The following is a 27,618-nucleotide window of genomic DNA, read 5'->3' on the forward strand; positions in this document are numbered from 1 at the left end:
CACTAAGAATACCTCCTATGGACTGGAAAGAGTGTCCACGTCTGAGACCTTGGCCTTCCTTTAAAAGGATAAAAAGAGCCAGTCCCTCAGAAGCAGAGCAGCGGGGTTTAGGGGAAGGACATTAGATACCAAACAAAGGCCTCTCAGCTGTCCTCCTAATGTCTAGACATGTCACTTCACCTTCGGGGTCTCCGTCTGTGAGTCTTCAAATTGGCAGGCCTGCTTCCTCTTATTTTGTATTTTTAAATATTTATTTATTTGGCTGCAGCAGGCCTTAGTTGTGGCATGCGGGATCCCTGACCAGGGATTGAACGCGGGCCCCCTGCATTGGGAGCGTGGAGTCTCAGCCACTGGACCGCCAGCGAAGTCCCAGCCTGTTTCCTCTTAATTCCGCAATTCCAGAATCAAACAGTTGTAGGCACTCTCAGGAGACAATCAACAGATATGTTTCTGCTTGCAGAGATGCAGAGAAAGATACAAGACTGACGCCAAACTTCTCACAGTGAATTGGGGGAAGTGGGGGCAGAAGGGGAGACTTACAGGAGATCGACTTTCTGTATTTATATAAAGGGTGACTTTTTCAGCAACCACCCTGTATTCACCCGCTGTTAAATTAAAAATCACGAAACAATGAAACCTAGGAAGATGGTTCTCACAAATGCCAAAAACGTGGCTATTAGAGATTCACAGTCAAGTGTCAACGATGCCAGGACAAATTCACACGCCTGGTCTATTCTACTCGGAAAGAAAGCGAACCGTGTTTACATTTCCTCTGTTAGCCAGGGAGGTAAATCTTCTTCCAAGGCCCGGATCCCATGTCATTTTCCTCTGTAACTTCCCTTTTCCCTCTCTCATCCCCCCTCTACACTGTATTCCCAGCTCCCAAAGTTAGTCGCTGTCCCCACCATATCCCCAGGGCGCTTGATGACCCTACCTTATCACTGAGTCTACCAGCTCTCGTGTCTCTGTCCCCAAGTAGGACTGTCTGCAGAATCCTGCTTCTCCCTGTACCTCTAGTGCCAGCCTGGAGCCTGGGCACTCACTGCGTGCTCCCCAGGCGTTGGCTGAACTGACCTCACATGCATGCTACCCGACACACACACAGAGCTATCTTTCTTTTCAGTCTCTCGAAACGAAGATGGCACATCTGGTCTTCATGTTATAAACTCGGAGCAGTCAAACCACTGAGTGGACTTTGGAAGGTGCGCTTTCCTTGCGATGCATGCTAGATCATTCTGATGATGCTGTCAACCTTTCTAGTCCCTAGGATCCCAGAGATGTCCCCATTGTTGCTACAAGTGGGCATCTTTATTTGCCCGAAGCGGGTCTGTTGACTCTGCCTTCACCAGGAGGGAAGGAAAATGAAGATAAAACCAGCACAAGGAAGGCTGCCCAGAGAAGGGGGGGCCCGCTGCACAGTCAGCCCGTCCTTGGAGTTCAGTATCGGGAGACCCCGGCTGCAGCCCAGGAAGACCTTACTAATGAAGCACCTGCTCTATCATCCACCCCACAAAAGGGATGCGGGCCTTCAAAGTGGACGTGCCTGGAGGGGCTTGAGAAAGCAGAGACACCCGAGAGCTGAAACCTGCGATTCTTAAACACCACGGGTCACTGACTCCAGTCAAGCAATCAACTTCCTTTCAAACGATAAATTAGTCACTGTAATTAGCAAGATGAACATCAAATAGCTCATTTCTGCTGCAATGCAGAAGTAATTTACCTATTTAAAATAATTCAGGGGAAGGAGGTTTTCAGGTTCTGTCTTTTTCATAAACATCTTTTTCTGGTGGAAACTGGAGTTCCAGGAGAGTCCCTGGAACTGGACGCTGGGGTATCTGGCACTCCCCTCATTCACCTGCACTCCCCTCCTCCCCAGGACCACCTCTCTCCCACATGGGGGCTGCAACTACACATCCTCCCCTTCTCCTCATCACTCATCCAGAGCTGCACACTTCCAGAAGGCTTGTGCGTGTGCGCTCAGTCGCTTCAGGTTGTCCAACTTTGCAACCCCATGGACTGTAGCCCGCCAGGCTCCTCTTGTCCATGGGTTTCTCCAGGCAAGAATACTGGAGCGGGTTGCCATGCCCTCCTCCAGGGGATCTTTCTGACCCAGGGATCGAACCCAGGTCTCCTGCATTACAAGTGGATTCTTTACCCATGAGTGACCTGGGAAGCCCACCAGAAGGCTTCATGTGTTACCCTGTCATTACATGGAGAGGCTTTCTGCATGAGTTTGTGGGGGGTACAGGTAGAATTAGGGGAGGATGTAGATGAACACAATCTCTATGCCGATGAGCAGTTCCTAAGCAAAAGATGATGCCAGAGGGGAATTCCCCGGGGGTCCAGAGGTTAAGACTCTTCACATCCATTGCAGGGGGTGTGGGTTCAATTCCTGGTTGGGAACTAAGATCTTGCATGCCACGCGTTGCAGCAAAAAAAAAGATGAATCCAGAGAAGAGTAACAGGCTGCATATTGACCTTGATCCAGACGTACCCTCCTAACCTGACTGCCCCCATCCTGCCCTCTTACATTTCATTTCCCCCAACCTCACTCCCTGCCCACTCCCCACACCCTTCACCGCCCCTGCCTCTGCAGCGACCGCTCCTTCTCACTACAATTCCCCATGCCCAGTCTCCCTGGCAGACTCCCACTCTTTCTTCCGAGGCTTTCTCTGACTCACTGGCATCCCAGCCACCACCCCCAGGCTGGGAGCGATGAGGGAGTCGACGCTGGGACTCCCTCTTAGTGGCCAGCACGTGGCTTAGTAGAGCAGCTCAAGGAGTGTGTGGAGTGAATGAATGAAAACAGCCTGTGTGTTCCTCCTGGATGCTACTAGACGTGTAAGCTTCTATTTCCAAGCTGGGCTTCCTTACTAGCCTTTGAGTTCTCTGAGAGCAGGGCATGGATGAATTAAGGGTCTACCAACGTGCTGGGGGCATTGTAAGTGCTCGGTTTATGTTTGTGGAACTCGTGTATGTAGAGTGGGTAAAGAGCAAGGTCCTACTGTGTGGCACAGGGAACTATTCAATATTCTGTGGTGAACCATACTGCAAAAGCATGTGAAAAAGAATTTATGTGCATAACCAAATCGCTTTGCTGTACAGCAGAAATGAACACAGCATTGTAAATCAACTTCACTTCAATAAAATAAATTCTTAAAAAGGAAAAAAAACAAATAGAAAAAAATTCTAAATACATCTAAAATTTTTAGAATAAATGAATGAGCAGAGAAACTTCAGGTGGTCTTTGCCAACCCACCTCTCCAAATCCAAAGTCATAAAGCTCAGAAGACATTCAGAAGTAACCTCTGAACCTCAGCTTTCCGAGCTAAAAAAGTGAGAGTTGAATGCCCCGCTCTCCTCTAAGCTCTAAGACTGTAATTTGGAGAGGTAGCAATTATCACAATCACCAGAGCCCAGTGACTCCTGATCGGAAGACTTGGCATTTGGCTGCTGCAGAAAAGATTATTCCGTGGCTCTTGTTCAGGTGCTCCGTGTATCTGAAATGCTGAAAACCCTTCACCTTCAAGATAAACGAGTACCCAGCAGTGGTGGGCTGTGTGTGGAAGGCACACGTGGAAATTTAGGGAACATCGATGGAACTCGGACGGTTTTGCACGCTCTCGTGGGCTGTGCTGGAAACTGTTTATGTTTTTGTGATTGCTCAGATGGTCGAGCTTCTGGCTTCGGCAGCAAATATTGCCACATATTTGACGCATGTGGCTGGTGCCAAAACCGCCATCCTGAAAAAGAGTCATTATCCTGAGAGTGACTATTTCATTATGCTCTTAAAAGTGGCAGTGCTTACATTTGCAGCGATGTGGATGGACCTAGAGATGATCACACTGGAGGAAGCAAGCCAGACAGAGAAAGACAAACACCATATGATATCGCTTATATGTGGAATCAAAAAAAAAAAAAAGACTACGAGTGAACTCACAAAACAGAAATAGATTCACAGACATAGAAAACAAACTCCCGGTTACCACAGGAGAAGGGAAGGAGGGATAGATTAAAATACACACGTTATCGTACACAGGGGCTTCCCGAGTGGCTCAGGGGGAAGGGATCCGCCTGCCGATGCAAGGAGACGCAAGGGACGTGGGTTCAATCCCTGGGCTGGGAAGACCCCCTGGAGTAGGAAATGGCAACCCACTCCTGTGTTCTTGTCTGGAGAATCTCATGGACAGAGGAGCCTGGCGGGCTAGCCCATGGGGTCACAAAGAGTCGGACACGACTGAGTGATTGAGCACGCAAGCACACTACCATATACAAAAGAGATAACCCCCAAGGACCTACTGTATAGCACAGAGAGCTATAGTCAATCCCTTGTAACAGCCTATAATGAAAGCAAAGAAAAGAATTTTATACATATATATATATATATAACTGAACCACTTTGCTGAATCCCTGAAACTAGCATAGCATTGTAACTACATTTCAATAAAAATTTACACATAAATAAATTTTTAAGACAAAAAAATAGCGGCAGTGCATAGGTGCAGCTCCTTCATGGGCTGGGCACCGAATACATAAGCGTTCAGCTTTCGTGGTGCCAGCAGACTATACAGCTCAGGACTGAAATTATGAGCACCTGCCATGTGCCAGGCAGAATCCCTGACAAGGAGCACTGAACAGAACAAAGCCCTTGCCCGTCGGGGTGCCTCCACCACAGCAGGGAAGACAGAGAGTGATGACGAGATACAGAGACGCATAGCAGTGGGTCAGGCTGCGGAGAACGATGACAGGCTAGGGGGTGGAGGTAACTGGGATGCTCCAGATGACGCTCTCCTAACTCTCTGCCCAGGGCCAGCACTGCAGACGTGCAACTTCCTCCAAGGGTCTCAAGGAACTCTGTTCCTATCAGGAAGGCCAGGCTTGGTCAGCGTCAGAAGGACAGAGACGAAACCTAAAACAGTGAGGCTTTTTGTCCCTAGAGTTAGAGCAGGCTGTTCCTGGTGAGAGCCCTGTGTAGACCTGGCAATTATAGGAATTGTTCTCTGTTCTCCCGAGAGAACAGAGGACTTTTGACTTGGTCTCCTCTTGTTCTCTTTTCATTGGGCTGATGGCTAAGTGCATACGGCCCATCAGTTCATCCCAGAAAAGTACTATTTTACCTTGCTGTGGCCTCCATAATAAAATATTTTAATTTAATACTGCAATCTAGCACCCAATCTGGAAACTGGACGTGGGAAGCTGATGCTAGGATGTGCCTAATCACGCAGCCATTTATTCAGCTCAGTATTGATCACACAACATGTCGTGTGCCACGTGCTGTGGGTACAGGCAGCTGCGGATTCGCCCCCAGACACCTAGCGTCTACTGGGACAGATAAGACACGGCCGCTCTGGGCGGCTGGACACGCAGAGCTGTGAGAGATACAGAGTGACTGCAGGGGACGCAGCTTCAGGCCCTGGGAACCACGGGGTCCTCACGACGGCCTCTGAGTTGAGACACAGCCCAACCAGTTCATTGCCATGCGGTAGCCCCGGTGATGAGAATGACACGGTCCTGGGCTGAGTGAGGGTCCCCAGGCCCCACATCCCATGTGCCCTAGCCAAGGCGATGACCCTGTGACCCTGGGGAGGCAAGTTGCTGGGCTTTACCCTCTGCGCTGTCTCTCCCTTATTCAAAGCCCCCTCGGGGGGTCTGCCTGGCCCCTCCCTCACACCCCACCATCTCCCTGCTTCCATTTCTGTGTCCCGAGATGATCCTCCACATGGCAGCCAGGGTGACCTCTTAAATATTAAATCAGACGGAACACCTTCCGAAGACTTCCTGTCACCCTTGGAGCGAAGTCCAGGTCCTTGCCATGACCCGAAAGCCCTTCAAGCTTCAGCCCCAGCGATGTCCCCACCTGCCCCCACCATGCCTCCCTTCCGTCTCTCCACTGCAGCCACCCTGTTCCTGCTCTTCCCCAAACAAACCAACCGCATGCTGCCCCTGGGCCTTTGCACATCCCCTCCGTCGTCCAAGACTGCTCACCTCCGGAAACCACATGATTCTCCCTTACTTCTTTTCAAACCCCCCCCCCGAGAGAGGCCTGCCTTAACCACCCTCGAGACGAGACCCCTCCGCACCCCCCTCCACGGGCTGTCTCACCCGCAGACGGGAGATGCCTGCTCTCCTGTTGCCCGTCTTCTTCACCAGCTGAAACATCACAGATGTTGTCCCTTTTGACTATCTTGCTCAGCGCCCAATACTTGACACAAAGAAGGTGTTTAATAAGCACGGGTGCATTGACCGCCACACGTGCGGATTGACGCTGAGGGGTTGGATTTGACACACCTCTCCATCTTGTTCTCATCAGCCAACGGCCAGAACTTCGCTTCCTCGAGTGCTGAATGGTTTCCAAATATCTATCTTTGGGTTGGACCTCTTATCTGGGTTCCAGGCTCAAATATCCAGATTCCTCAAAGTCTCTGTAAGAGGATCCCCACTCCGTTCTCATCTCTTCACCCCGATTCCACACACCGGCTCCTAGTTCTTGGGTCAGTGAGCGAAGGTCGCTCCCACCCACCCTCCAGCACAAGCCAGACATCTGAGGGTCCCTTCTGAAGTCTCCTCCCCCTTCCCCCACATCTGTCCAACTCATCCATCCCCATGGCCACGACCCTTACCTGGGCCACTGACACGTCCCTCCCAGACCACTGCCATCATCTGAAAACCGGCTCTCCTGTATTCGCCCGTGGGCCCTGCCACCTGCCGCCCCCGCTCCTGCGCTTGAATCTGTGGTCGCTCCCCTCGGCTCTCAGGGTAAAGATCGGCACCCCTCACCGGGTCTACAAGCCGGGTGGATGCTCTACCAGGACACGTGCATGCAGTGGTGTAGGAGGTCAAAGGCTGAAATGCCTCCATCCCTCTCGGTCCGTCCCGCACCCCTGCCGCTCTGGCCCCGCCCCAGACCCCCCGCCTCACTCTGCAACCAGAGGGTTCATGTGCAGTGGAGCAGGAAACATGCAGGCACACACGTGCCCACACGCGTGATGCACACACGTGGCTCGGGCCCTGGGGCACCTGACCTAGGCGTTGGCTGCTGTGACCGTCACCCCTGCCTCTTGCGTCCAGCCCCGAGGTCACCTCTCCTGCCTCATCTGGTTCCTGATCTCTCCCTCCCGCCTGCAGCCGCTCTGCCACCCTCCCCTCTAAACTCTCGGGCCTCTTCTCTGCTTCTGGAATGTTCTTCCCTCCCTCCCCTCATTAACCCTGACTCACCCCTTAGCTCAATAGCTCTTCCTCCAGGAGCCTTCTCTGACCTCCTGCCCTACCCCGAGTCTCTCTTACAGACTCTCCTAACTCCCTGTGACTTTCCTCCTGGGCTCCTAGCATAGCTTGTCTGCAGTTCCGTTTGCGTGATTACTCAATTAACAGCTCTCACAGTCAGTAGACTATGGGTCAGAGTGGATGAGGAGGATGGCTTTTGTTTCTTAACTATTAAATCCCTAAAGCCCAGCTCTACACTTGAGGAGGTATCCGGGAAGACATGGACGACGTGGGTTTGAAGCTTGAAAAACGCTTGGATAAATGAAAGGAGTATTTATGTAGAGATACTGGCATGGGGACGTGTAGCTGTGTGTGTCCTTGTGTGTGGATTTGTTCTTTTCTATAACCATAATCATGGTGATAAAAATCAGTAGACAAAAATCTATGCACCAAGGAAGCTGCCCTGAATATTCAGATGTCTCTTATATAAGCCTCTTTCCACACTACTTAGAGTAATTATTTCCGATTATGGCAAACGACTCTCGTTCTTTCCACGAAACATCCTCTGAAAGTGTGTTACTTATGTAAGGCTCGGCGTTTGCCCCGTCGCTGTGATTGCAGTCCATCGGTTCAAAAGGATCCAATGGAAGCAAATTCTCGAGCAGTGACCCCAGGACAAGAGCCTGTGTTTTAATCTTCTCAGAACCGTGAGCGTGTGCTCTAAAGAGAAGACGCTCTCATCCCCTAAGGGGGATGGGTCTCTGCACGTCACAGAGTCAGGGTGCCGTCCCAGGGGTGCGCCAAGGTGAGCTGAGCTTTAGGTCCTGACCCACGTCGCCCCGGCCCCCGGTGCCCGGTCATCCTCTCTCCCTGTATGTCCACTCGGAGCAAAAGCCCAATCGCCCTGTAACACGGGAAGGAGGCTCCGGCAACACTGGCGGTCCTGGGGCGGCTCTTCAGCAGGCACAGAGCGAAAGACGAGGACCAGTGGAGCCTAGATCTGGAGGGGTGGCGGGGTGAAGGAGCCGCAGGACTAAACCAACAGGAGGGGCTTTGCACACGGGGAGCCCTTCCTTTAACCATCATCCCCCCTCTTTCCTCACTGGCAGCAGTTAGCAGTCTCCTCCGGCACTAAGCCTATCGGAGACAGTGCCCATAATGTGCATATGTGGCCTGGATGCTGGCTGAGCCCGTGATGGACCGAGGAGGGGCCTTGCAGAGCTGTGGCCCAGGGAGAGGCTGGGCTCGCGGGGACTCACCGGCAGCAGCCCCGTCAGGAGAGAGCCCTGCCTGTGTGCTCAGAACCTGCCCATGGCTCAAGGCTCAGGACCACACAGTTGCCCCCGATCCTGCTAAGCAGCTCCTTGGAGAGTGGGTGTCTTAACCCTCGAAGGGCCTCTGGGGAGACTGGTGCTTCTCACCGGGAGCTTCCCTGCAGAGGGACGCTCATCTGCGTTACTGGGCCTGAACGAAGGAAGCGAGGAGCTTGCCTCCTGGCCCCCCAGGAGTGCGTCTGCAGGTGCCCCCACCTGGAGGGGGCGGGGACACCATGACGGCTCACACAGCCCCTCTCCTGAGCCCTCCAGCACCCTCTCGTGGCCCCCAGACTTTGCTCCTCTGTCCCTTTCCATGAAAGAAATGGGGCCAGAGTGTCCATTTCCCCAAAGGCAACCTTTTGCGCTGAACCTATCAACTCAGTTCAGTCTTTCAGTAGTGTCCAACTTTTTGCAACCCCATGGACTGCAGGCTTCCCTGTCCATCACCAACTCCTGGAGCTTACTCAAACTCATGTCCATTGAGATTGTGACGCCAACCAACCATCTCATCCTCTGTCGTCCCCTTCTCTCGCCTTCAATCTTTCCCAGCAAGAGGGTCTTTTCCAATGAGTCAGTTCTTCACATCAGGTTGCCAAAGTATTGGAGCTTCAGCTTCAGCATCAGTCCTTCCAATGAATATTTAGGACTGATTTCCTTTAGGATTGACTGGTTGGATCTCCTTGCAGTCCAAGGGACTCTCAAGAGTCTTCTCCAACACCACAATTTGAAAGCATCAACTCTTTGATGCTCAGTCTTCTTTATGGTCCAAGTACATCTGTACATGACTACTGGAAAAACCATAGCTTTGACTAGATGGGCCTTTGTTGGTAAAGGAATGTCTCTGCTTTTTAATATGCTGTCTGGAACCGCCCAGAATGCCTCAGGTCTGGGATGTTTGGGGAGGAGGGATGACAGAAGCGGGGCTTGCTTCTCCCCATCCAGTCTGCACCCCAAGTCCATCCACATGCTTGTCTCCCCTCTGGAGTCCACTTGCCATGACCACTGCTCCGTCTCACGCTCCTACCTCTGTTTCCTATCCCACACTCCCCGCCCCATCCTCTCTGCGCTTCCACATGTGGATTTAGACCACAGAAGCCCAGCTGGATCCAAAAGGAATCTCGGCACATGGTCCTGTGCACTTTAAGTGCAGTAGGGGGCAGGGAGGCCAGGCTGAGGAGCCCAGGCCGCCAATGGAAAACTTAAGCTGCCTCCTGGGTGTTTCTTCTGCTGGTTTGTGAAAGTCACCCAGTCCAGCACCACACGGACAGACCCAGGGGAGCCCATGCTTGCGGAAATAAGCTGGTCCGCAAAGCCAAACTGGGTGAGTTCACTGCCATGCGATTCCCAGATACAGACAGGAGGGTGCCGGTCGTGAGGGGCTGGGCAGTTAGTTTGCTGGGTGCTGAGGTTCAGTTCAGCGAGCTGAAAAATGAACTGGGGATGGGTAGTGGTGATGGGCATGGATGTAACTCAGGCCCCTGAACTGTATGCTTACAAATGCTTGACACGGTCAATTCTATGTGAGGTGCGTCTCACCACAATCAAAAACAGTTTTTTAACGGTTAGGATGGCTTTTTATGAAGCTGGAATGGGTAAATTTCTTCTCAGTTAGAAACGGAATTGGCCATGTAGCCGAACAACTCAACCGACTGGCAAAAACAGACAAACGAAACCAAAGGCATCGGATGCACAGCCCTGGCCACACCCCGTCCTCTCTTCCCCAGGGAGCGCGCTCCTCTCGGTTCAGGCAGTGCCTCCAGCCTCGGGCCCCACACCTGCCACTGCGTCCCACGCACCTTCAGCTTCCTCCCCACACAGAGCCCCGTCACTCAGCACCACAAACATCCAGAGAACCCTTTCAGCCGCCCTGGTTCCCAGCCTCCGGCAACACCCGACGGGGAATCCCCAGCCCTACCTCCTTCTCAGCGGCAAACCCACAAAGGCCACCGCAGACAAAGGGGATGAATGCCGCCACCGACACAGCATCCTTCAAAGTCTTTCCACCCACCCCCCACTTCAAAGGCCACAAAGTCCAAGACCACAGCGGGCACCAGCGGGCACTTCTGAGGGGAGAGGCCGCGGGGGGTGGACGGGGCGCGGCCCATGCTGTTGGGGCACCAGCCCTTCTCAGTGGGGTGCTGGGCCACCGCGGGGCTGGCATGCGTCTGGGGCAGGGCCTTCAGTGGGTGGAAGCCCCGGGGGGTGTTTGAGGCCATGGGGGACAAAGGTTAATAGAGGCAGAGCCTTCAGGAAACAGCTCCAGGCAAGAGCCACTCTTCAGAGACCACACACCCGCCTGCCTCTCACTTACCTGGTTGCAGGTGTTAATGTCTACCCCATTCCGCAGGTGATCCAAAGCTTTGTCCAAGTTACCTGATCTGGCTGCCCTCAGAAAGCTGGTAGCAGCATCGGCCTGTGAGGACAGAGAGCAGCTGTGAGTGGGTCTGCGTGCTGAGGGGTTCACGGGCCGCTCGAGCCCAGGGCTGCGAACAGAACCAAGGTCCCGAGGCAGCCACTACCCCATCCCATTAAATGCCCACCATGGTCCCTAGGCGTGCACAGGTCTGCAGCCCCCCAGACAGATGGCTCTTGGCTGGAGGGTGGGGAGGCCTTCAGAGCACGGCCTGCCTTCCTTCTGGAGTATTTATAAGCAAGTGATCTCGGCTGGGACCCGGGAGGGGCCTCCTTCTAGAGGTTTCCGTTCCACCCAGGAGACGTCTCAGCAGGCCTAGCATCTCCCTGCCTTGGGGCCTCCGCGGACTCCACCTTCCCACTCAGGAGCCCGGCCCCCACCACCCGGCCCCACCCATTGAGATGAAGCAGAGGCGCCACGGGAACCAAACACAAGCACTTTGGTGCTGTTTTGTGGGGTTTGTTTTCACGTAAACAGCACACAGCACTTACTACATGCTGAAAACCATTATCAGCACTTGGCTATAATATCCATTTACACAGGGTGGCGGCGGGGCAGGGTGGGGAGAGAGATGCATTTAGCCATTAAAGACATCTCCAGGAGGTAAGTTCTCCTGCCATCCCCATTTCACAGATGCGGGAACTGAGGCCCAGAGAGCCCAAGTGACTTGTGCAGGGTCACAGAGTGGGGAAGAGGTGCACCAACAGCCTGGCCCTGCCCCTTGACTTGGCAGTTGCCCCTCGCCAGTCTTCCAGAATGAGAGTAAAGCCCTTAGGGTCCGTAGGCTGAGGCTCAGCCCCCTACAGACGCAAGCAGGCCCTGCCTGGGACGCCGGCTTGTGTTAGGGATGAATGACAGCCAGAAAGGGAGAGTGGGTGAGAGAGCAGGAAAGGAGGTGCTAGACATAAGGTCTAGCGTGGCAGACAAGTGCAGGGGGCTCCGAGTAGCTCCCTTGCGTCTAGAGGGGTCCGACGGTCCACAGGTACCTCCACGCCTGTGTTCTTATCTGCAAGGGGAGGGCAAGGCTTGTCCCATACCCTGGCTGTGAAACTGAATGGAAATATTACAGATTATATGTGAGTATAATGATTACATCAGCGCGAGTGCTGAGCACAGGGCTTGCACGTGGTGGGCACTCGGGGTGAGTTTAACAGGTGAGGGCTGTCATATGACAGGCCACGAGTGAAGGGGAGTGTCTAGGTTTGGGGGGGGTTATGCTGTTCCTCCAGGAGATCCATCCTGGGGTGCTCTGTCTCCCTGTTTCATGCTCCCCTCATCTGAGAACGTGCTGTCGTGGGCTGAAGGGTGGTGCCCAAGAGATGCCTGAATCCCACCCCCTGGAGCCCCAGCACGTGTCCTCTTTGGAAAGTGTCTTTGTGGATGTAATGATGTTATGGGTCTTGAGATGAGTGCCCTCGATACCCTGCGAGCTTTTGTGCTAAGTCACTTCATTCGTGTCCTACTCTTTGCCACCTCCAGTCCTTCTCTTTGCAGGCTTCTCTGTCCTTGGGATTCCCCAGGCAAGAATACTGGAGTGGGTTACCATTTCCTCCTCCAGGGGATCTTCCTGACCCAAGGATTGAACTTACATTTCTTGGGTCTCCTGCATTGGCAAGCAAGTTCTTTACCACCAGCGCCACCTAGGAAGCCAGCCCCAAAATCCAATGATAAGTGTCCTTATAAAAGACAGAACACGTACGCACGTGTGCACGCACACACACGCGCGAGACGTAGGCAGAGATAGGAGTGATGCGGCCACAAGCCAAGGAAGCTGGCAACCAGCAGGAGCCAGAAGCACAGAATCTCCGCTGGCACCTCCAGAGGGAGCTCAGCCCTGCCCACACCTTGAGTTCAGACCTCTGGCCTCCAGACTGTGAGAGAAGCTACTCCCGTTTTAAGCCACCAAGTGCGCAACAGTTTGTTAGAGCATATGATGGCCCCTAACCACGGAAGATTCAAAATCTACAGCCAACGACTGCAACATCCTGCAATTAAACCAGAGCGGGGCTGCACGCCTTTGCCAATAAAACAGCTAATCCAAGTCAAAAATAGAGTCTCCAGCCTTACAGACCTTCACCCCCGAGGGCTGCCCCCAGTCATCTCAGCCCTCCAGCTCTGCTCCAAGACTCCTGGCTGATACTTCTCCACTCGACCTCCCTGCTCTTCCTAAAATCCTGATGTCCTGCTAGTCCTCCCCGACTCCAGGCCCACGAGGGTCCTGGTACCTTAGCTCAAAGCCAAGCCCTGAGTCTGCTGGTTCATGACACGTGTGCATCTCACACCCCCAGCACAGCAGGATGGCGGGTTCCTCCCCCGTCCTCCCCCACCCCCCCGCCCCGGCATTCCCATTCTGTCTCCCGACAGGCCCACACTCTGATGCGCTCTCATTTGTTAAACCCAGTCTTGCCTTTCTTCACGGTCCACTCAGGCCCTGTGTCCTCTGTGATGCTAACCTTGGATACTCAATCTTTACCATCTTTAAATCTAGGAACAAGAGCTTGATTTCTTAAAATGCATTTTCAATACACTTTCCTCTTTTATGCAAGTCTTGTTTCCCATGGGCAAATTATTTGCTTCTTGGGTCAGAGACCAAATCTTCTACCTCTTTTGAATCCCTCAAAGCATGAATCGTCTGCTAGGCCAAGACTTCCCTTGACCTAAAACACAGGGCACCTAGCATCCCCGGGCTTCTTGGCAAGGCATCTGTAAAGGAGGACGCATTTCAGAAATGAGGACCAATCCGTGGGTTCCCTATGAGCTGGATTCCCAGAGAAATCAGGCTCAAGGGTTAGTCCCTCCAAAAATGTCTGTGCCTGCCGGTTCAGAAGGCCTGTGCGGACTCAGCTGTTTAGAAATATACAGTATACTACTCCCCAAAAATGAGAGTATTAGAAACACATCTCCCACCTGCCCAAACTATCTTCTGCAGCATAACCAAAGCATTAGGGATGAAAACTAAGTATGGTGGATAGAAACAGATGCAACACTGGCTAATGACTGTCACTATTCAAAACAATGAATCTAGGCAGTAAAGGAGAATATTTACAACAGACAGACAAGCAGATAAATAGAGGGCAGGGTAAGCCCGACCTACACTAGGCTGAGGAAGGCTGAATACTTTCTGTTGGGTATATAATTGAACCATGAAATTATAATACTTATACCAATCACTGGGCAAGTATTGGGTTGGCCAATACTCAAAAGTTTGAGTTTTTCTGCAAGCTGTTAAGGAAAAAATCTGAATGAACATTTGGGCCAATTCAATATATTACCAACATTCTATCTTTTAATCCTGATCACAAACTGGATTGTTGAGGTGGGTGTAATGATGGCGTGCATTTTAGAGGTTGGGGGAGGTGAACAGTTTGCCCAGGTTCTGCACTAGTTAATACTCGGGGATTCAGGCCACGACTCCCTGAACCAAGCCAGCACCTTCCTACTGCCTTTGATCCCAAGGTGCATTCTCCGCAATTTCAAACCTGAAGGTGACCAGAAAAGCCCTGACAGATGTAGGAGCTAGGAGGGGCCCATGCCTTTTCCAATTAAGCAGTGAACCCACAGCAGAGAAAGGAACCTGGTAGGTCTCTGCTCTGACCCTGGCCACTGCACTGAGGCCAAGACAGGCCTCTAGAAAGGAATCATCTAGTCCCACTCCTTCCCTTCTCTGACGATAAAACTGATGGCAAAAAGGAAGTGACTGGCTAAGGTCACCTAGATAATTAGAGGTGAAGTTCAATTGCTAAGGCTTTTTCGTTTCCTCTCTGGTCTTCTCTGGGCATAGGGTAGTCAGGACCCAAGCAGGATCCTGGGGGTATCTTACAGGTCGATTGCAGGTAATAATGGTGTCATTCCACTGGGTACCCCCTCGGTTAATCCTATGAGTATTTCCCGAGGTCCTGTTGCAAGTCCAGGATCCTGCTAGGGCAAAGACGGAGAGAGTAGAAATTCTGCATGTAGGTCCCTGCCCTCAAGATTTGAAGTGCAACGTGACAGAGTTAGAAAGTGACCCATTCAACAAGCACGCAGTGGGCACCTCCTGGGTGCCAGGGACTGTCTCCGCGTTGCAGAGCAAATGACCCACTTCGGAGTATGAGACCACCTCTTGCCAGCTCATTCTGCCGAGCCGCTAATTAAATTACCTCCAACTCAATGACCTGTCCTGGGAGCCGCTTCCTGGTGCATCTAGGAACAGTCTATAATCCAGTAGGGTGGAAAGTCAAAAGAATCCAATAGGCTCCATTTCAGACTGTTCACATGAGTAAACACCAACCAGAAAAACAAGTGACAAATACGCACCAGACTGTCTCAGTGGTCGGACAGACTGGAGCAGAGTCCCTGGCCCTTCCTGAGTACAATCCCTGCAGGGCAGCCTCTGGGTGGAGAGACCAGAGGGGCTAAAGAAGGCTGTTCCCTGCATCTAGAGAAGTCGATCCACGATGCCCCTAAACTCTGCATCACCCCCAAGAGCTGTCACCCCTCTGATCACCCCACCAAGGCTGCCTGTGCGCACCTCTGCCCCGTCCTCACCTTGAGCCTTATTGAAATCTAATTTTTCCCATGAGAAAACCGCCAGCACTGAGGGCAGGAAGGGACACACACATCTCACGGTGTCCTCAGCCCCCATCCCTACAGGTCGACTCATGTGATGTCCCTGAACTTCCTTCCATCACAACAGGAGTTACCTTCATGAATTCAGCCCTCCCTCTTTGTTAAGCCCTCTCCATCAACAGATTCATTGGCTCCCCCCAATAATTTCTGGACGCAGATACTTTTCCTTGTTTCCTCCTCACTGAGAAGCTAAACGAGGCACAGAGAGGTTAAGCACTTTGTCCAAGGTCACACAGTGAATCCTGGCCAGGTCAGGACATGAATCTTAGGAGTGCTTCCTCACTGCCCAGAGATTCCTCTCCAGCTCAGCTCTGGCTGGATGGGGAAAGCCTTCTGCCCGCGCTCACAGACTGTGCCCACTTCAGCCCTCCCCTCTGGAGGGAGGAAGGAAGTAGAAGGGAAGAAAGGGACCAGGATTCCTCCTAGGAGTCAAGTTCCCATCAGGACTGCTCTTCGGAAAAGGGAGGTAAGCCCTTGGTTACCTGAGACACCCAGACTATTATTAAACTTGCACTTCCTGAGTGGGGCCATACGAATATAGCAAGAGATAGTAGCCCAGGGGGCTCCAGTGTCTCCAGGAGGGAGAGCCAGAAGCCAGCTGCCAAATGTCAGCAAGCCTGGTGTCCAGGGGTGGGGATGGGGGGAGTTGGGGAGGAGATTGCACCTGGGGGTAGGGGAGGCTCCCCAAGACCAGAGCCCAACACCAGAGTGAAGCTGAGGTTTAGACCAGGTGGCAGGGAGAACCCACGGTCTCTGCAGGCCTTGTCTGGAGCTTAGAGGACCTGAGCGTTCCCAGGACGAATCATGACTTTTTCAAGGTCTTTCAGTGCAAAATTCTCATCTAAAACGATGACTGGAAACTGAGCTCTTATCAGTTTCTGTAAACAGCAGTAAGAGGGGATCTCCTTCCCAAAGGGTCCTGTCTGGGCAAAAGGCAGTTTCTTGGCCAGAGTCAGGGTAGGATCTCCCGGTCCAGGCTCTGGACCCTGTCCTAGGGGGCTGCAGCTCTACCAAGAGACCACGTAGAGCAGGGCCTGTGCGTGGGGCTAGCCCTCCGGTTCTGAGCGCCCTTCGGACTCAGCGCTCCTGGCGGTCTAGGTGGGGCCTCCAAAGGAAGGGGCAGCGCCCGCAGGCGCACACATGCCTGGCCCCTGCCTCAAGCCCACCGACTGCAGAGAAGCAGCCGTGAACCCCTGCGGCCCCAGGGTGCGTTTTCATTGGGTCCCTTTCCTTTTTCTCTCTGGAAAGTTGGACTGTTAAAGATGTTACTGACGAAACGAGGCGCGCAAGCCGGAGACCCCAGGGTCCTTTTCGAAGCTATCCACCCCGGTGCGAGGCCTGGGGGAAACCAGACATCCCCTTCCTGCGCTCCTCCGGCAGTGGGCTCGGAGGCTGGGCGATGCCGGACGGGAGAAGAGCCACCCGCGGACCCTGACGGTGGGCAGCGCTGGCGGGGAGTCCCACTCTGCCACTTGATGCTGTGCCTCGGACAAGTTCCCAACCTCAACGTTCCCACTGCTAAAATGGGGACAGCTCTCCAGGGGGCGGAGGATGAGGATGACAAAGGACAGGCGGCCCGGCTCCCTCTCCCCCCATTCATTTCCCGCTGCTTCTGGACGTCGGGGCGCTCGCGTTCCTGAGGTCTAAGGGTCAGGAGCGCCTCAGGCTCGGGAGGCGGCCCTTCTCCAGCCAAGGCCAAGCCCGGGGCATCCCGGCGGGTCCGAGGGGGTTCCCGCAAGGGGTGGCCGGGTGCCCCCCACCGACCCCCTCGCCCAACCGCAGAGCCGGCCCGGCGGGCTTCTCCTCCTGGCACCTCCGCGCGCCAGCCCGTGCGCCCCGCTTTGCCCTCCCGCCCGCCCGCCCGCCGGGCACGCGTCCCGCACCAGCCCCTCCGCGGCGGCGGCCTCCGGGTCAGAGGAATTTTCCTCAGCTCCGGCTGGAAGCCTCGGCGCCCGCGGGCGTGAGGCAGCAGAAGGGCGGCCGGCGCGCGGCCCCGCCCGCGCCCGCTCCCGCGCCCCGAAAGTTGGCGCCCGGCGCGCCCGCGGCTGGGGGCGCGGCGGCGGCGGCGGTGGGGACCCCGCGCGGGCGCGGCGGCCAGGCACTCACCGCGGCGTCCGGACCCGACCTGCCCTGTCGCGCTGCCATCGTCCGGCGCCCGCGCGGAAACCCGAGCCCGCGCGCGGCTCCCCTCCCCCGTTATCTGCTCGGCGGCGCGCGGAGCGCCAGCAAGTTCCCCGGCATCGGGCTAAAAATACCGGCGCCGGCCGCTCGGCGGGGCCCGGCCGGGCTCCGGCCCCCGGGCCCCCGGCCCCCCGGCCCCGGCCCGCCCGCCAGCTCCTAGAGGGGTCTCTTCACTGTGTCCCCCATCCTCGCGTCTGCTGGGCAAGTTCACGCGAAGCGGGCTCCGGAGACGAGGCGCCTGCGGCCGAGCCCCGCGGCGCGGGCGCGGGGAGGCTGCGGCGGGCGCGCTGGCCGAGCGGCCGGGGCGGGCGGCCGGCGGGGGGCAGAGTCCTGCGGCTGCTGGGGGGGCGGCACCCACGTCCAATGGAGGTGAGGCGCTCCCAGCTGCATGGCGTTGCCGCCCTGCCTCCTGCCTCCCCGGCCGCCCGGGTGAATGGGCCGCGGGGCCGGCGGGGCCGGCCAGGGTGAGCTCAGCAGAGTCTATTTATGCCCATCGCCGCCTTGAGCGTTTCCAGCTCTCGCCCTGCGTGTGTCCTGAGATTCCAGCTCCTGCCGAGAGCGCGCAGCGGCGGAGGGAAGCCGCGAGGCCAGACTCTGTTACTCCGTCTTCCTTCATCCTTCCAGGCTGACGTGGGGTTTAGGGCATTGTCACCCAGGGCCGGAGGAAGCGCCCAGATTCTGCTCCCGGACCATCCTCCCCTTCTCATGAGGTCATTCCGGGGCGGGGGAGGTGGGGGGCGATGTCAAAGGCATGTCGGGGAGGTGGGGCTGACACCAGGGATTACGCTGAGCGATGCCCGCAGAAGCACCCCAGGAGCTGTCACGGCCGCTGGCGACACCACTTGCTCCAACATGCGTGTTTTGTATCGTGAGTCCAGCTTCACGCTCTCTGCAAAGAGCAGTCCAGATAGCACAGGCTCATTCCCCACCCCTCCCACCCCGAAGCAGGGTCACAGGAGGGAGGGCCGTGTGTTTGGGAGGCATCAGTCCCCCCTTAAGTAACTGTGAGGTGAAGGGCATTTTGCCATTACCTCATTTAACCCTCGCAGCCACCTCTTAAGCCAGAAGATGGTATTGGAGTTGTATGGGTGGACAAGCTGTGCCCAGTGGGGTTAAGGTCAGGTCCGAGGTTACTACTAGGAAACAGAGTGTCCAGCCGACCCAAAGCCCTTCTGTTAGCAGCACTGGAAAGATCCCCAATCCAAGTGGGCACAGTGCCAGAAGGGGACACCACGCGAGATGCTCTGAGGTTAGAAAAACTGACTGTTTTCCAAGGTAAGGTGCTCTTGCAAATTGGTGCAGCCACTGTGGAAAATGGTCTGGAGGTTCCTCAAAAAACTAAAAATAGAACTACCATATGATCCAGCAATCCCACTCCTGGGTAGTTAGCCCAATAAAATAGAACTGCTAATTTGAAAAAATGCATTCATAGTGGCACTGTTTACAACAGCCAAGACGGCCAACCCACTCCAGTATTCTTGCCTGGAAAATCCCAAGGATGGAGGAGCCTGATGGGCTACAGTCCATACAGTCACAAAGAGTCGGACACGACTGAGTGACTTCACTTTCTTTTAAGACGTGGAAGCAACCTATGTGTCCATCAACAGAGGAATGGATAAAGAAGATGTGGTATAGACAATGGAATATTGTAGTTGTGGTTATGTGCTCACTAAGTCATGTCTGACTTATTATGACCCCATGGACTGTAGCCTGGCAGCCTCTTCTCTCTATGGGATTTCCCAGGCACGAATACTGGAATGGGTTGTCATTTCCCTCTCCTGGGGATCTTCCCAATTCAGGGATTGAACCTGCATCTCCTGCACTGGCAAGTGGATGCTTTATGACTGAGCAACTAAGGAAGCTCGTAATGGAATATTACCCAGCCATTAAAAGAATGAAAGTTTGCCACTGGCAACAGCATGGATGGCCCTGGAAGGTGTTACACTTAGTGAAATTAAGTCAGACAGAGAAAGACAAATAACCATGCATTTTCACTTATATGTGGAATCTAAATAATAAGACAAACAAATGAATATAAAAGAAGAGAAATAGCTTCACAGATACAGAATACTAGTGGGGAGAGAGGTCGGTGAGGGGGAAGATAGGGGATAGGGGAGAAAATGAAGAGATAGAATCCACTGGGTGTTATATAAATAAGATATAAGGGTGTAATGTACAGTACAGGGACTATAGCCAATATTTTATAATAACTTCAAATGGAGTACAATCTGTAAACATTCTGAATCACTATGCTGTACACTTGAAACTGAACACTAATATTGGAAATCAACTATATTTCAATTTAAAAAAAACAAGTAAGGTCCTCTTCAAAGCTATTCGACAATTAGAGGAAGGTCTCCAATAAAAGGGATAAATAAGGATCAAGAGAGAGGGACAGGAAGATCCCAGAAAAGAGTGACTTGCCGTGTATAATGCAATGAACTCCTGTGACAACACTGGTATTTGAAGACAGGGCATCAGAATTCTCCAGGCCCAAGACCCTCATCACCATCAGAGGACAGGCAACCTCTGAGAGGTGGAAAACACCACATCCCTGTACCAAAGACAGGTGCCTGGGAGAGGGGGATTCACCACAGGCCCTCCTTCAGGCACAAAAATGCACACATTTTAAAAACACGCGTTCTCTTACAGGTCTTTTGCTCTGGTGCCCCTTAAAACTGCCTCGCAGATTTGCTAAAAGCCTCTACACAGCGAGCTTCAATTAATAAATGATGGTTACTGGAACAGCCCTGATCATAGCCCAGCGCAATATCTCAAGGGATTCCAAAGCACTGTTCCAACATTAATATTTAGAGAGAGAGAAATGCCCTACTCAAATGGAAGAAGAACAGTACTTATAATCGTTTCAAAAACACGAATACAATTGACTCACACAATGAACTGAAAAACAGACCATTTTGAACAGCTGTATTGAAGTATAATTGACACATTATAAACTACATATTTTACATGTACTTGGTAAGTTTTTTAGATACATAAGCTTATAAAACCATCACTACAGTCAAGACAAGGAACCTCCAAAATCACCTCCAACAGTTTCCTCCTGCCTGTTTGTAGCCCCTCCCATTGGTTCATATCCTTGGTAATACTTGGTATTAGTTGTCACTCGGTAATGTCTGATATGTGACCCCATGAACTGTAGCCCACCAGGCTCCTCTGTCCATGGGATTTTCCCAAGCAAGAATACTGAAGTGGGTTGCCATTCCCATCTCCAGGGGATCTTCCCGACCCAGGTATCAAACCCAAGTCTCCTGCATAGGCAGGTGGATTCTTTGCCATCTGAGCCACCAGGGAAGCCCACCCCGATGTTGATTGCAACACTATTTACATTAGCTAGGACATGGAAGCCCCAACTTGGCATGGTCAGTCCCAATTTAGACCTTCTAATAGATGTGTAGTAGTATTTCACTGTGGTTTTAATTTGCATTTCCCTGTTAACTAGTACTCTTGCCTGGAAAATCCCATGGACGGAGGAGCCTGGGGGGCTGCAGTCCATGAGGTCGCTAGGAGTCGGAAACGACTGAGCGACTTCACTTTCACTTTTCACTTTCATGCATTGGAGAAGGAAATGGCAACCCACTCCAGTGTTCTTGCCTGGAGAATCCCAGGGACGGGGGAGCCTGGTGGGCTGCCATCTATGGGGTCACACAGAGTCGGACATGACTGAAGCGACTTGGCGGCAGCAGCAGCAGCAATAACTAATGATGCTAGACATCTTTCCAGGGCCTTTCTTGCCATCCACATTATCTTCTTCGGTGATGTGTCTGTTCAAATGTTTTGCCCATTTTTTTAACTGGGTTGTTTGTCGTCTTATTACTGAGCTTTATTCTAGACAGCACATCTATTTCTAAAAATTATTTTTATTGGAATAGAGTTGTTTTATGATGTTGTTAATTTCTGCTGTACACCAATATGAATCAGCCATACATATATGTATATTTCCTCCCTTTTGAATTTCCTTCCCCTTCAGCTCACCACAGAGCATTTAGTAGGGTTCCCTGTGCTGCAACAGCATGTTTTCATTAGTTATCCATTGTGTGCTGCTGCTGCTGCTAAGTCGCTTCAGTCGTGTCTGACTCTGTGGGACCCCATAGATGGCAGCCCACCAGGCTCCCCCGTCCCTGGGATTCTCCAGACAAGAACACTGGAGTGGGTTGCCATTTCCTCCTCCAATGCATGAAAGTGAAGTCGCTCAGTCGTGTCTCTTAGCGACCCCATGGACTGCAGCCTCCCAGGCTCCTCCGTCCATGGGATTTTCCAGGCAGGAGCACTGGAGTGGGCGCTGTCGCCTTCTCCCATCTACTGTATACTTAGTATCAATAGTGCATATGCGTCAATGCCAACCTCCCAATACCTCCCCAGAGCACAAAAACTGAGATCCTTCAAGTGAAATATTTGAAGTTAAATAGCAAAAAACTCCCAAACCAATTCTGATACCCAGGGAATCTAACTTCGAAGCCCAGACTTCTTTACAGCATAAATGCTATGAGTTATATATTCAGTGAAATCACAAAGAAAAAAGACAGTGGAACCAGAAACTGAATACAACCCATGGTTCTGCTGAGAATGGGAAAGGGCCCGAGATATTACCAGAGGACTTTGAGGACTCAGGACTTCCAAGAATTCTTGAAGTTGGTTTTGACCTTGGAAGGGTTGAGGTTTTTGCAACTTAGATACGCAGAGTCAGACAAAGCCCGAGAGGAGAAGGAAACAACTCCAGGCACGTTACTCAATGAAGGACCTGGGGTGACTGACACTAAGGAAGAGATGGCACGGGGCTTCCCTGATGGTACAGCAGCTAAGACTCTGTGCTTCCAATGCTGGGGGCACTGCTTCCATCTCCGGTCATGGAACTAAGATCCCACAGGCCACACGGCCAAAAAATAAAAAAAGGCAGAAGGCTCGAGAAGATGACTCTTAAGATGTACGCAACCCCTTCCAGCACTAGAACCCAGATCCCAGAGTGGGACGAATTATATGGCGCCATTTCCCCAGCTGCCGTGGCCACCATGACTCAGCTATAAGCTTCCTACAGGTAGAGACAGCGTGGTCCACGTGCCCTGTATGCCCAGTCCCTCTCCCTCACTCCACACAGAGCTGGGTGGTAGTGCCAAATAAATGCTTGCTGACCGATGTATGAATATTTCCATGGGTCATAAGGAAACTGTCAATCATGGGATTAAATTGATCCAAAGAAGGTTTAGATCAGACAGAAAAATTTTTCTCCAGTGCTAAGGGATGTGACATAATAGAATTCATTATTCAGAAAGAGCTGAATCCTTGCTGTTGGCGGGGGGGCGGGCGGTCTTTGGAGTAGCAGAGAAACATAAGTCATTGTTTGATATAGCACATAGAAACACAGGATAAACTTGATGACTTTTAAGGGTTTCTTTGGGCTCTTGGGATTCAGAAACATAAGCCCTTATTTTTCCCTCTTCGTGAACTGTCCCTCTTCAACCTTCCATTACCCCTACACCCTTAGACAACAAGGAATCATACTGCTCACCCATTTCCTGTATATTTTCATGCCTGAAGGCTGCTCTTCTCAATGTGTCTTTAAAAAAAAAAATTGGAGTGTGATTGCTTTACAATGTTGTGTTAGTTTCCGCTCTATAACAAAGTGTATCAGCTATGTATTTTATATATATCTATATCTCCCCTCCCTCCTGGACCTCCCCCCACCCCACCCCATCCCACCCCTCTAGGTCATCGTAGAGCACCGACTTGAGCCCCCTGTGCTATATAGCAATTTCCCACTATCTATCTGTTTTACACATGGTAGTGAGTTTACGTATTCATTTTTATTACAGGTATTTAGTGTGCCTGGGAGATCTGCCAGGAAAGTCACTGAAATCAAAGCAAACAGCCAACGCAAAGGAGCAGAAAGGAATTGATGGGCTAAGGAAAAGATGAGGGCTGCTTGGTAAGGATCACTTGTTCCATCTTCTGGGTTCATGGCGTGTGCAGTTTTTTCCCAGTCGTGCTGAATATTTTACCAACTGTCTCTGCAGTTCCTCACAGATGAGCCTAATGAGGTGCTGGAGGAGTTGTGGAGTTCTGTGCTCCAGGCCGCATCACCTATGCCAGGCGGAGATGGCACAGGGAGAAGAAAGGGACACGGCTCTCGGGCGCCCTGCCACGGAATCCCCTGTGAACCTTAGCTCCTTCCACAAACTGGGAGAATGCTTCCTTTTGCTCAGAAGCCTGAAGCAAAGGATCTCGGGTGCTTGGGGTCCTCGGATGACTGCTTCCCCAGAAGCCTTTTGGGGGAACAGGAAGAGGCGGCTTCCGGCAGGAGCCAGCCATGACCCAAGCTGGTTCCTCTCTCCAGGGATGTCAAAGCTGAGACTCAAGTCAGAGCTGGGATTCCAGAGATGGCCCTCCTGGCAACTCACACCTGGAGCAGTGACCACGCCTCTCCCCCTGCAGGGAACTGGAGGACCCATGGGGCTCCTGTCCCTCCAGTTTTTTTTTTTGTGTGTGTAATAAAGTTTTATTAAAGTATAAAGGAGATAGAGAAAGCTTCTGACATAGGCATCAGAAGGGGGTAGAAAGAGTACCTGCTTGCTAGTGTTAACAATGAAGTTATATACTCTCCAGTGAATCCAAAGAATGTCTGGAGGTTGTAAAGATGTCCCTCCAGTTTTAATTCTCCTCTGCAATCAAGTCAGGCTCGGTCCTCCTGGAATGGCAATGTCATGATCATCATCTGCTTTTCTGGGAAGCTTTAAAATACTCAAAGTTAGCAGGCTCATGTACTTCTGATAAAGGGAAATAACTTTTCTGAGCATTCGCACCCTCATCAGTGAAATGAAAATAACCTTCCCCTGCCCCCTGCTCCAGGTATTGTGTGAATAATGTAAAAATGCCCAGCACCACCCGGGCACAAAGTAGGTCCTCAGTGAATGGCAAGGATGCTCTTTTTCCTCCTTCTCTCTAGCTTCCTTCATGAAAGCCTTGGTCAAAGGTGACCTCCTCCCCTCCCACCCTGAGACAAGGGATATGACTGATTTGGCTTCTACACTGGAAAATTAGGGCCTGGTCACTGCTTCTGCAAGGTCAGAACAGCCATGGCTGGGAACAGGATCCCAGCACCGCCAGCACGCTGCTGTGATGCTGTAGCAGCTGCTCCTCCTGGGCTTTCTTTCACTGCATCATTTTCCATTTCCATTTTCTCTGCAGCAGAGGACCAGGTCTCAGGGTACACGTACAGCTGAAGCCCTGCTCCTGAGCTCGGCCCAGGGCCACAGCTCCTCCCCTGCCGACAAGGCTGGCTTTGCCCCCAACTATTCTTCTATCTGCTGGGCCCTGCACCCACACAGGGAGGTGCCCCGGCCCCAAGTCTCTGTCCAAGGCCGATAAGGGTGGGCGCCAGGGCTCCGCCCTTTACTGAGACAGGCAGGCTGGCTTATCTGCACCTGGGGCAGCCGTCAGCCACCCCAGGACTCTGCGAACCGTCTAGAGTGTTGCTGCTGCTGTGGGGGGAAATGTCTTCCCTCTTGTGGACAGCATTGCACCCTCCCACCCCGGCCCCCTCCCCGGTTAATTAGGGAGGGACTTCACAGAACAGATGGTACAGCTGTCATGTTGAATGAACCGAGAAATCCAGTGGACCGAGAAATTCAGACCTGCAGAAGTGAGGAAAGCGAGAGAGGCGAGGGAAAGAGAGCCTGGCTTGCTTTCCTGTTGAACTTTGCGTGGGGAGTTCCCGGCAGTCAGTTCAGTGGCCGCAGGACCCGGAGTCCGGGGTCTATTTAGGGAGCTGATGGGAGCCGGGTGTCAGGTCCCACGATGCTGGCACTCTGCTCATCATGTTCCTTTTAAGAGGGTTGGCAGGCCTGGAGTCTATTTTTAAACCTACGAGAAGGTGCTACATGGATTCCAGGGAGGGCCAGCCTTAAAGCCGAGTTCGCAGCGGGGAGGCAGGGAGGGCGCAGCTGACCTAGGATTTTCCCTTCGCCTACACACAGGGGTTCCCCTTCATGCTGGAACTGGAGGCCGACTGTCCATCACAGGCCCCTCTGGGACTTGACCTTGTGGAAGCTGCCCCCTCACCATGAAGCCTTGAGTTGCCTGCTGGGTGTGTGTTTCAGTATTGAGATTTTAAGAATATACCCCCGTTCAGTGTGAAAAATCAACCTGCCTTTATATGTATCAGTCATTTCTCTCTCTTCTGGTTTTCAGATCAGAACTGGAAACCCCCTCTCCCCCTGCCCCTTAGCCCTGCGAGCCCACAGCCAAGCTTGCCAACAGGAGGAAGCAAAAAAAAAAAAAAACCCTGACCCCTGAAGGGGTCTCTGTGCCCAGTCCCCACTCTGGAAATCCTGCCCTGTGCTGGAGAGAAGGTGGGGAGGGGGCTCGAGGGGCGAGTCTGCAGGGGACAAGATTATTTCCCCAATAGTAAGAAGCCAACATCAGTTTCTCATCAAATAGCCAGATGAAGAGAACAGAATGTTTGATGTTCAATAACAAGTTTCAGCGTCAGTATCCATTTCTCTTTTTGGGTAAGACATAGACCTGGAACTCCTAAAGGATGAACTGCCTTGAGAACAAGCGAGTGCTTCTGCTGAGCAGCCCTGGGGCCACCGGGCAGGGTGGTAGAGAAGCAATGAGGCATCTTCTCCTGTGCATCTCAGAACCCCTGTGCCCAGCATGGAAGCAGCTCTCAGCACGTGTCTCAACCAAATGGGAGCTTTGGCCAGGCCGGATCAAAACAAGACGTGAGTGTTAGCATGATTCTGCCCACACACCAGAGGCTCCAGGAACGTTAGCCAAATTGGAATCTGAATTGATCAGTTCAGGTTTGTAAATGTCACATCAGTGAAAAAATAACCAGATGTCCAGGGCTCTTTGACCCAATTGTTCATTTCCCCGTAAGCCACGACGGTGCCTGTGGATACAGCCTTGGGACCACTGTGGTTTTCTGGGTGGGGAGGCTACGGTCCTAGGTGGGCTGCATTGCAGACAAGGATCCCCACCCCAGCCCGTGGCTCCCAGCCCTTCCCCCACAATCTCCATCAGCTCTAAATTGCCAGTCCGGGCCCCACAGAGCAACTCCACCTCCTCAGGTCTGCAGCAGTTCACATCTCCCTGTGGAGGCTGGGAGGGGGCGTGAGATGTCGTGAGAGGCATCAGTGTCGTTCCAAGAGCATCCCCCCATCAGCAAGTGCACTGGCCCATGTCAGAACATCACACTTCACTTTCTCCATGATGTGAGGTGGAGAACATTCAGATCATGTTGCCTGACTGCTGAGTGCAGAGCCCAGACCTAGGGCGGGAATGGCACACGTTTCTGAAAACACACGTGCTGTCGGATGGCCCCGTTGACTAAACTACACCCAGTGCTTCCTCACATGTCAGGAAGCTGCCCTGCAGCCTGGGGGCGTGAGAAGGAGCGGTGGACACACTGGAGAAACTGCACAACCGCACTCACTTCACAGGTGCACATGCCAACACAGAAACCCTTGTTTTCTTTCAAGTAGCGCAAGGGGCTTGTCTATCAGTAATGAAAGCCGTCGTACCAGAGTTTCTGAAGGATGGTCAAGTGTCAGCTCTGACAGCCCTGCATGGCTGGGCTTTATTTGAACAGTTCTCCCTAAAGAGACAGAGCCAGGAGGGGGTGGCCCATTGCCAGCTACGTGGAGACTTGCCTGAAGGATTCCAGAGTGGCCTGTGCACCCCGAGTTTGTCCAGCCTGGGTAGCAAGGCTTTCCCTGCTTGGCGGAGACATCCACTAGGAACTGGGGCTTGGGAAGGTGATGCTGGGTGACCCCTTCCATGCTCCATGGCCATGACACTTCACTGTCATGACAATTTGATACAGATGAAAAGGCAGGAGAAAGAAATGATTCAAAAATAATGATAGCTGAAATTTAC

At 52.7% G+C, this 27,618-nt stretch overlaps 1 protein-coding gene and 1 long non-coding RNA gene across 7 annotated transcripts in view; one reads left to right on the plus strand and one right to left on the minus strand.

The window, feature by feature from the left end:
• The window catches only part of ANK1 (ankyrin 1), a 245,260-nt gene that overhangs the window by 92,516 nt on the left and 125,126 nt on the right, over nucleotides 1–27,618 (minus strand). For 5 of the 6 annotated variants that reach the window (XM_024986486.2, XM_024986485.2, XM_059882374.1 and 2 more), the window contains exon 2: nucleotides 10,831–10,932. In XM_024986486.2, the coding sequence (XP_024842254.1) occupies nucleotides 10,831–10,932 (102 nt within the window). Of the gene's footprint in view, nucleotides 1–10,830; nucleotides 10,933–17,646; nucleotides 17,710–27,618 lie in introns of those variants that run through there. The other variant, XM_015460891.3, reaches the window with a different exon arrangement.
• LOC104976783 (uncharacterized) lies at nucleotides 18,097–24,250 on the plus strand. The gene is made up of 3 exons (XR_001495310.2): nucleotides 18,097–18,431; nucleotides 23,553–23,665; nucleotides 23,754–24,250. It is a non-coding gene; the product is annotated as an uncharacterized lncRNA (long non-coding RNA).

The sequence above is a fragment of the Bos taurus genome, chromosome 27, assembly GCF_002263795.3.
Source record: "Bos taurus isolate L1 Dominette 01449 registration number 42190680 breed Hereford chromosome 27, ARS-UCD2.0, whole genome shotgun sequence".
Classification (NCBI taxonomy): Eukaryota; Metazoa; Chordata; class Mammalia; order Artiodactyla; family Bovidae; genus Bos; species Bos taurus.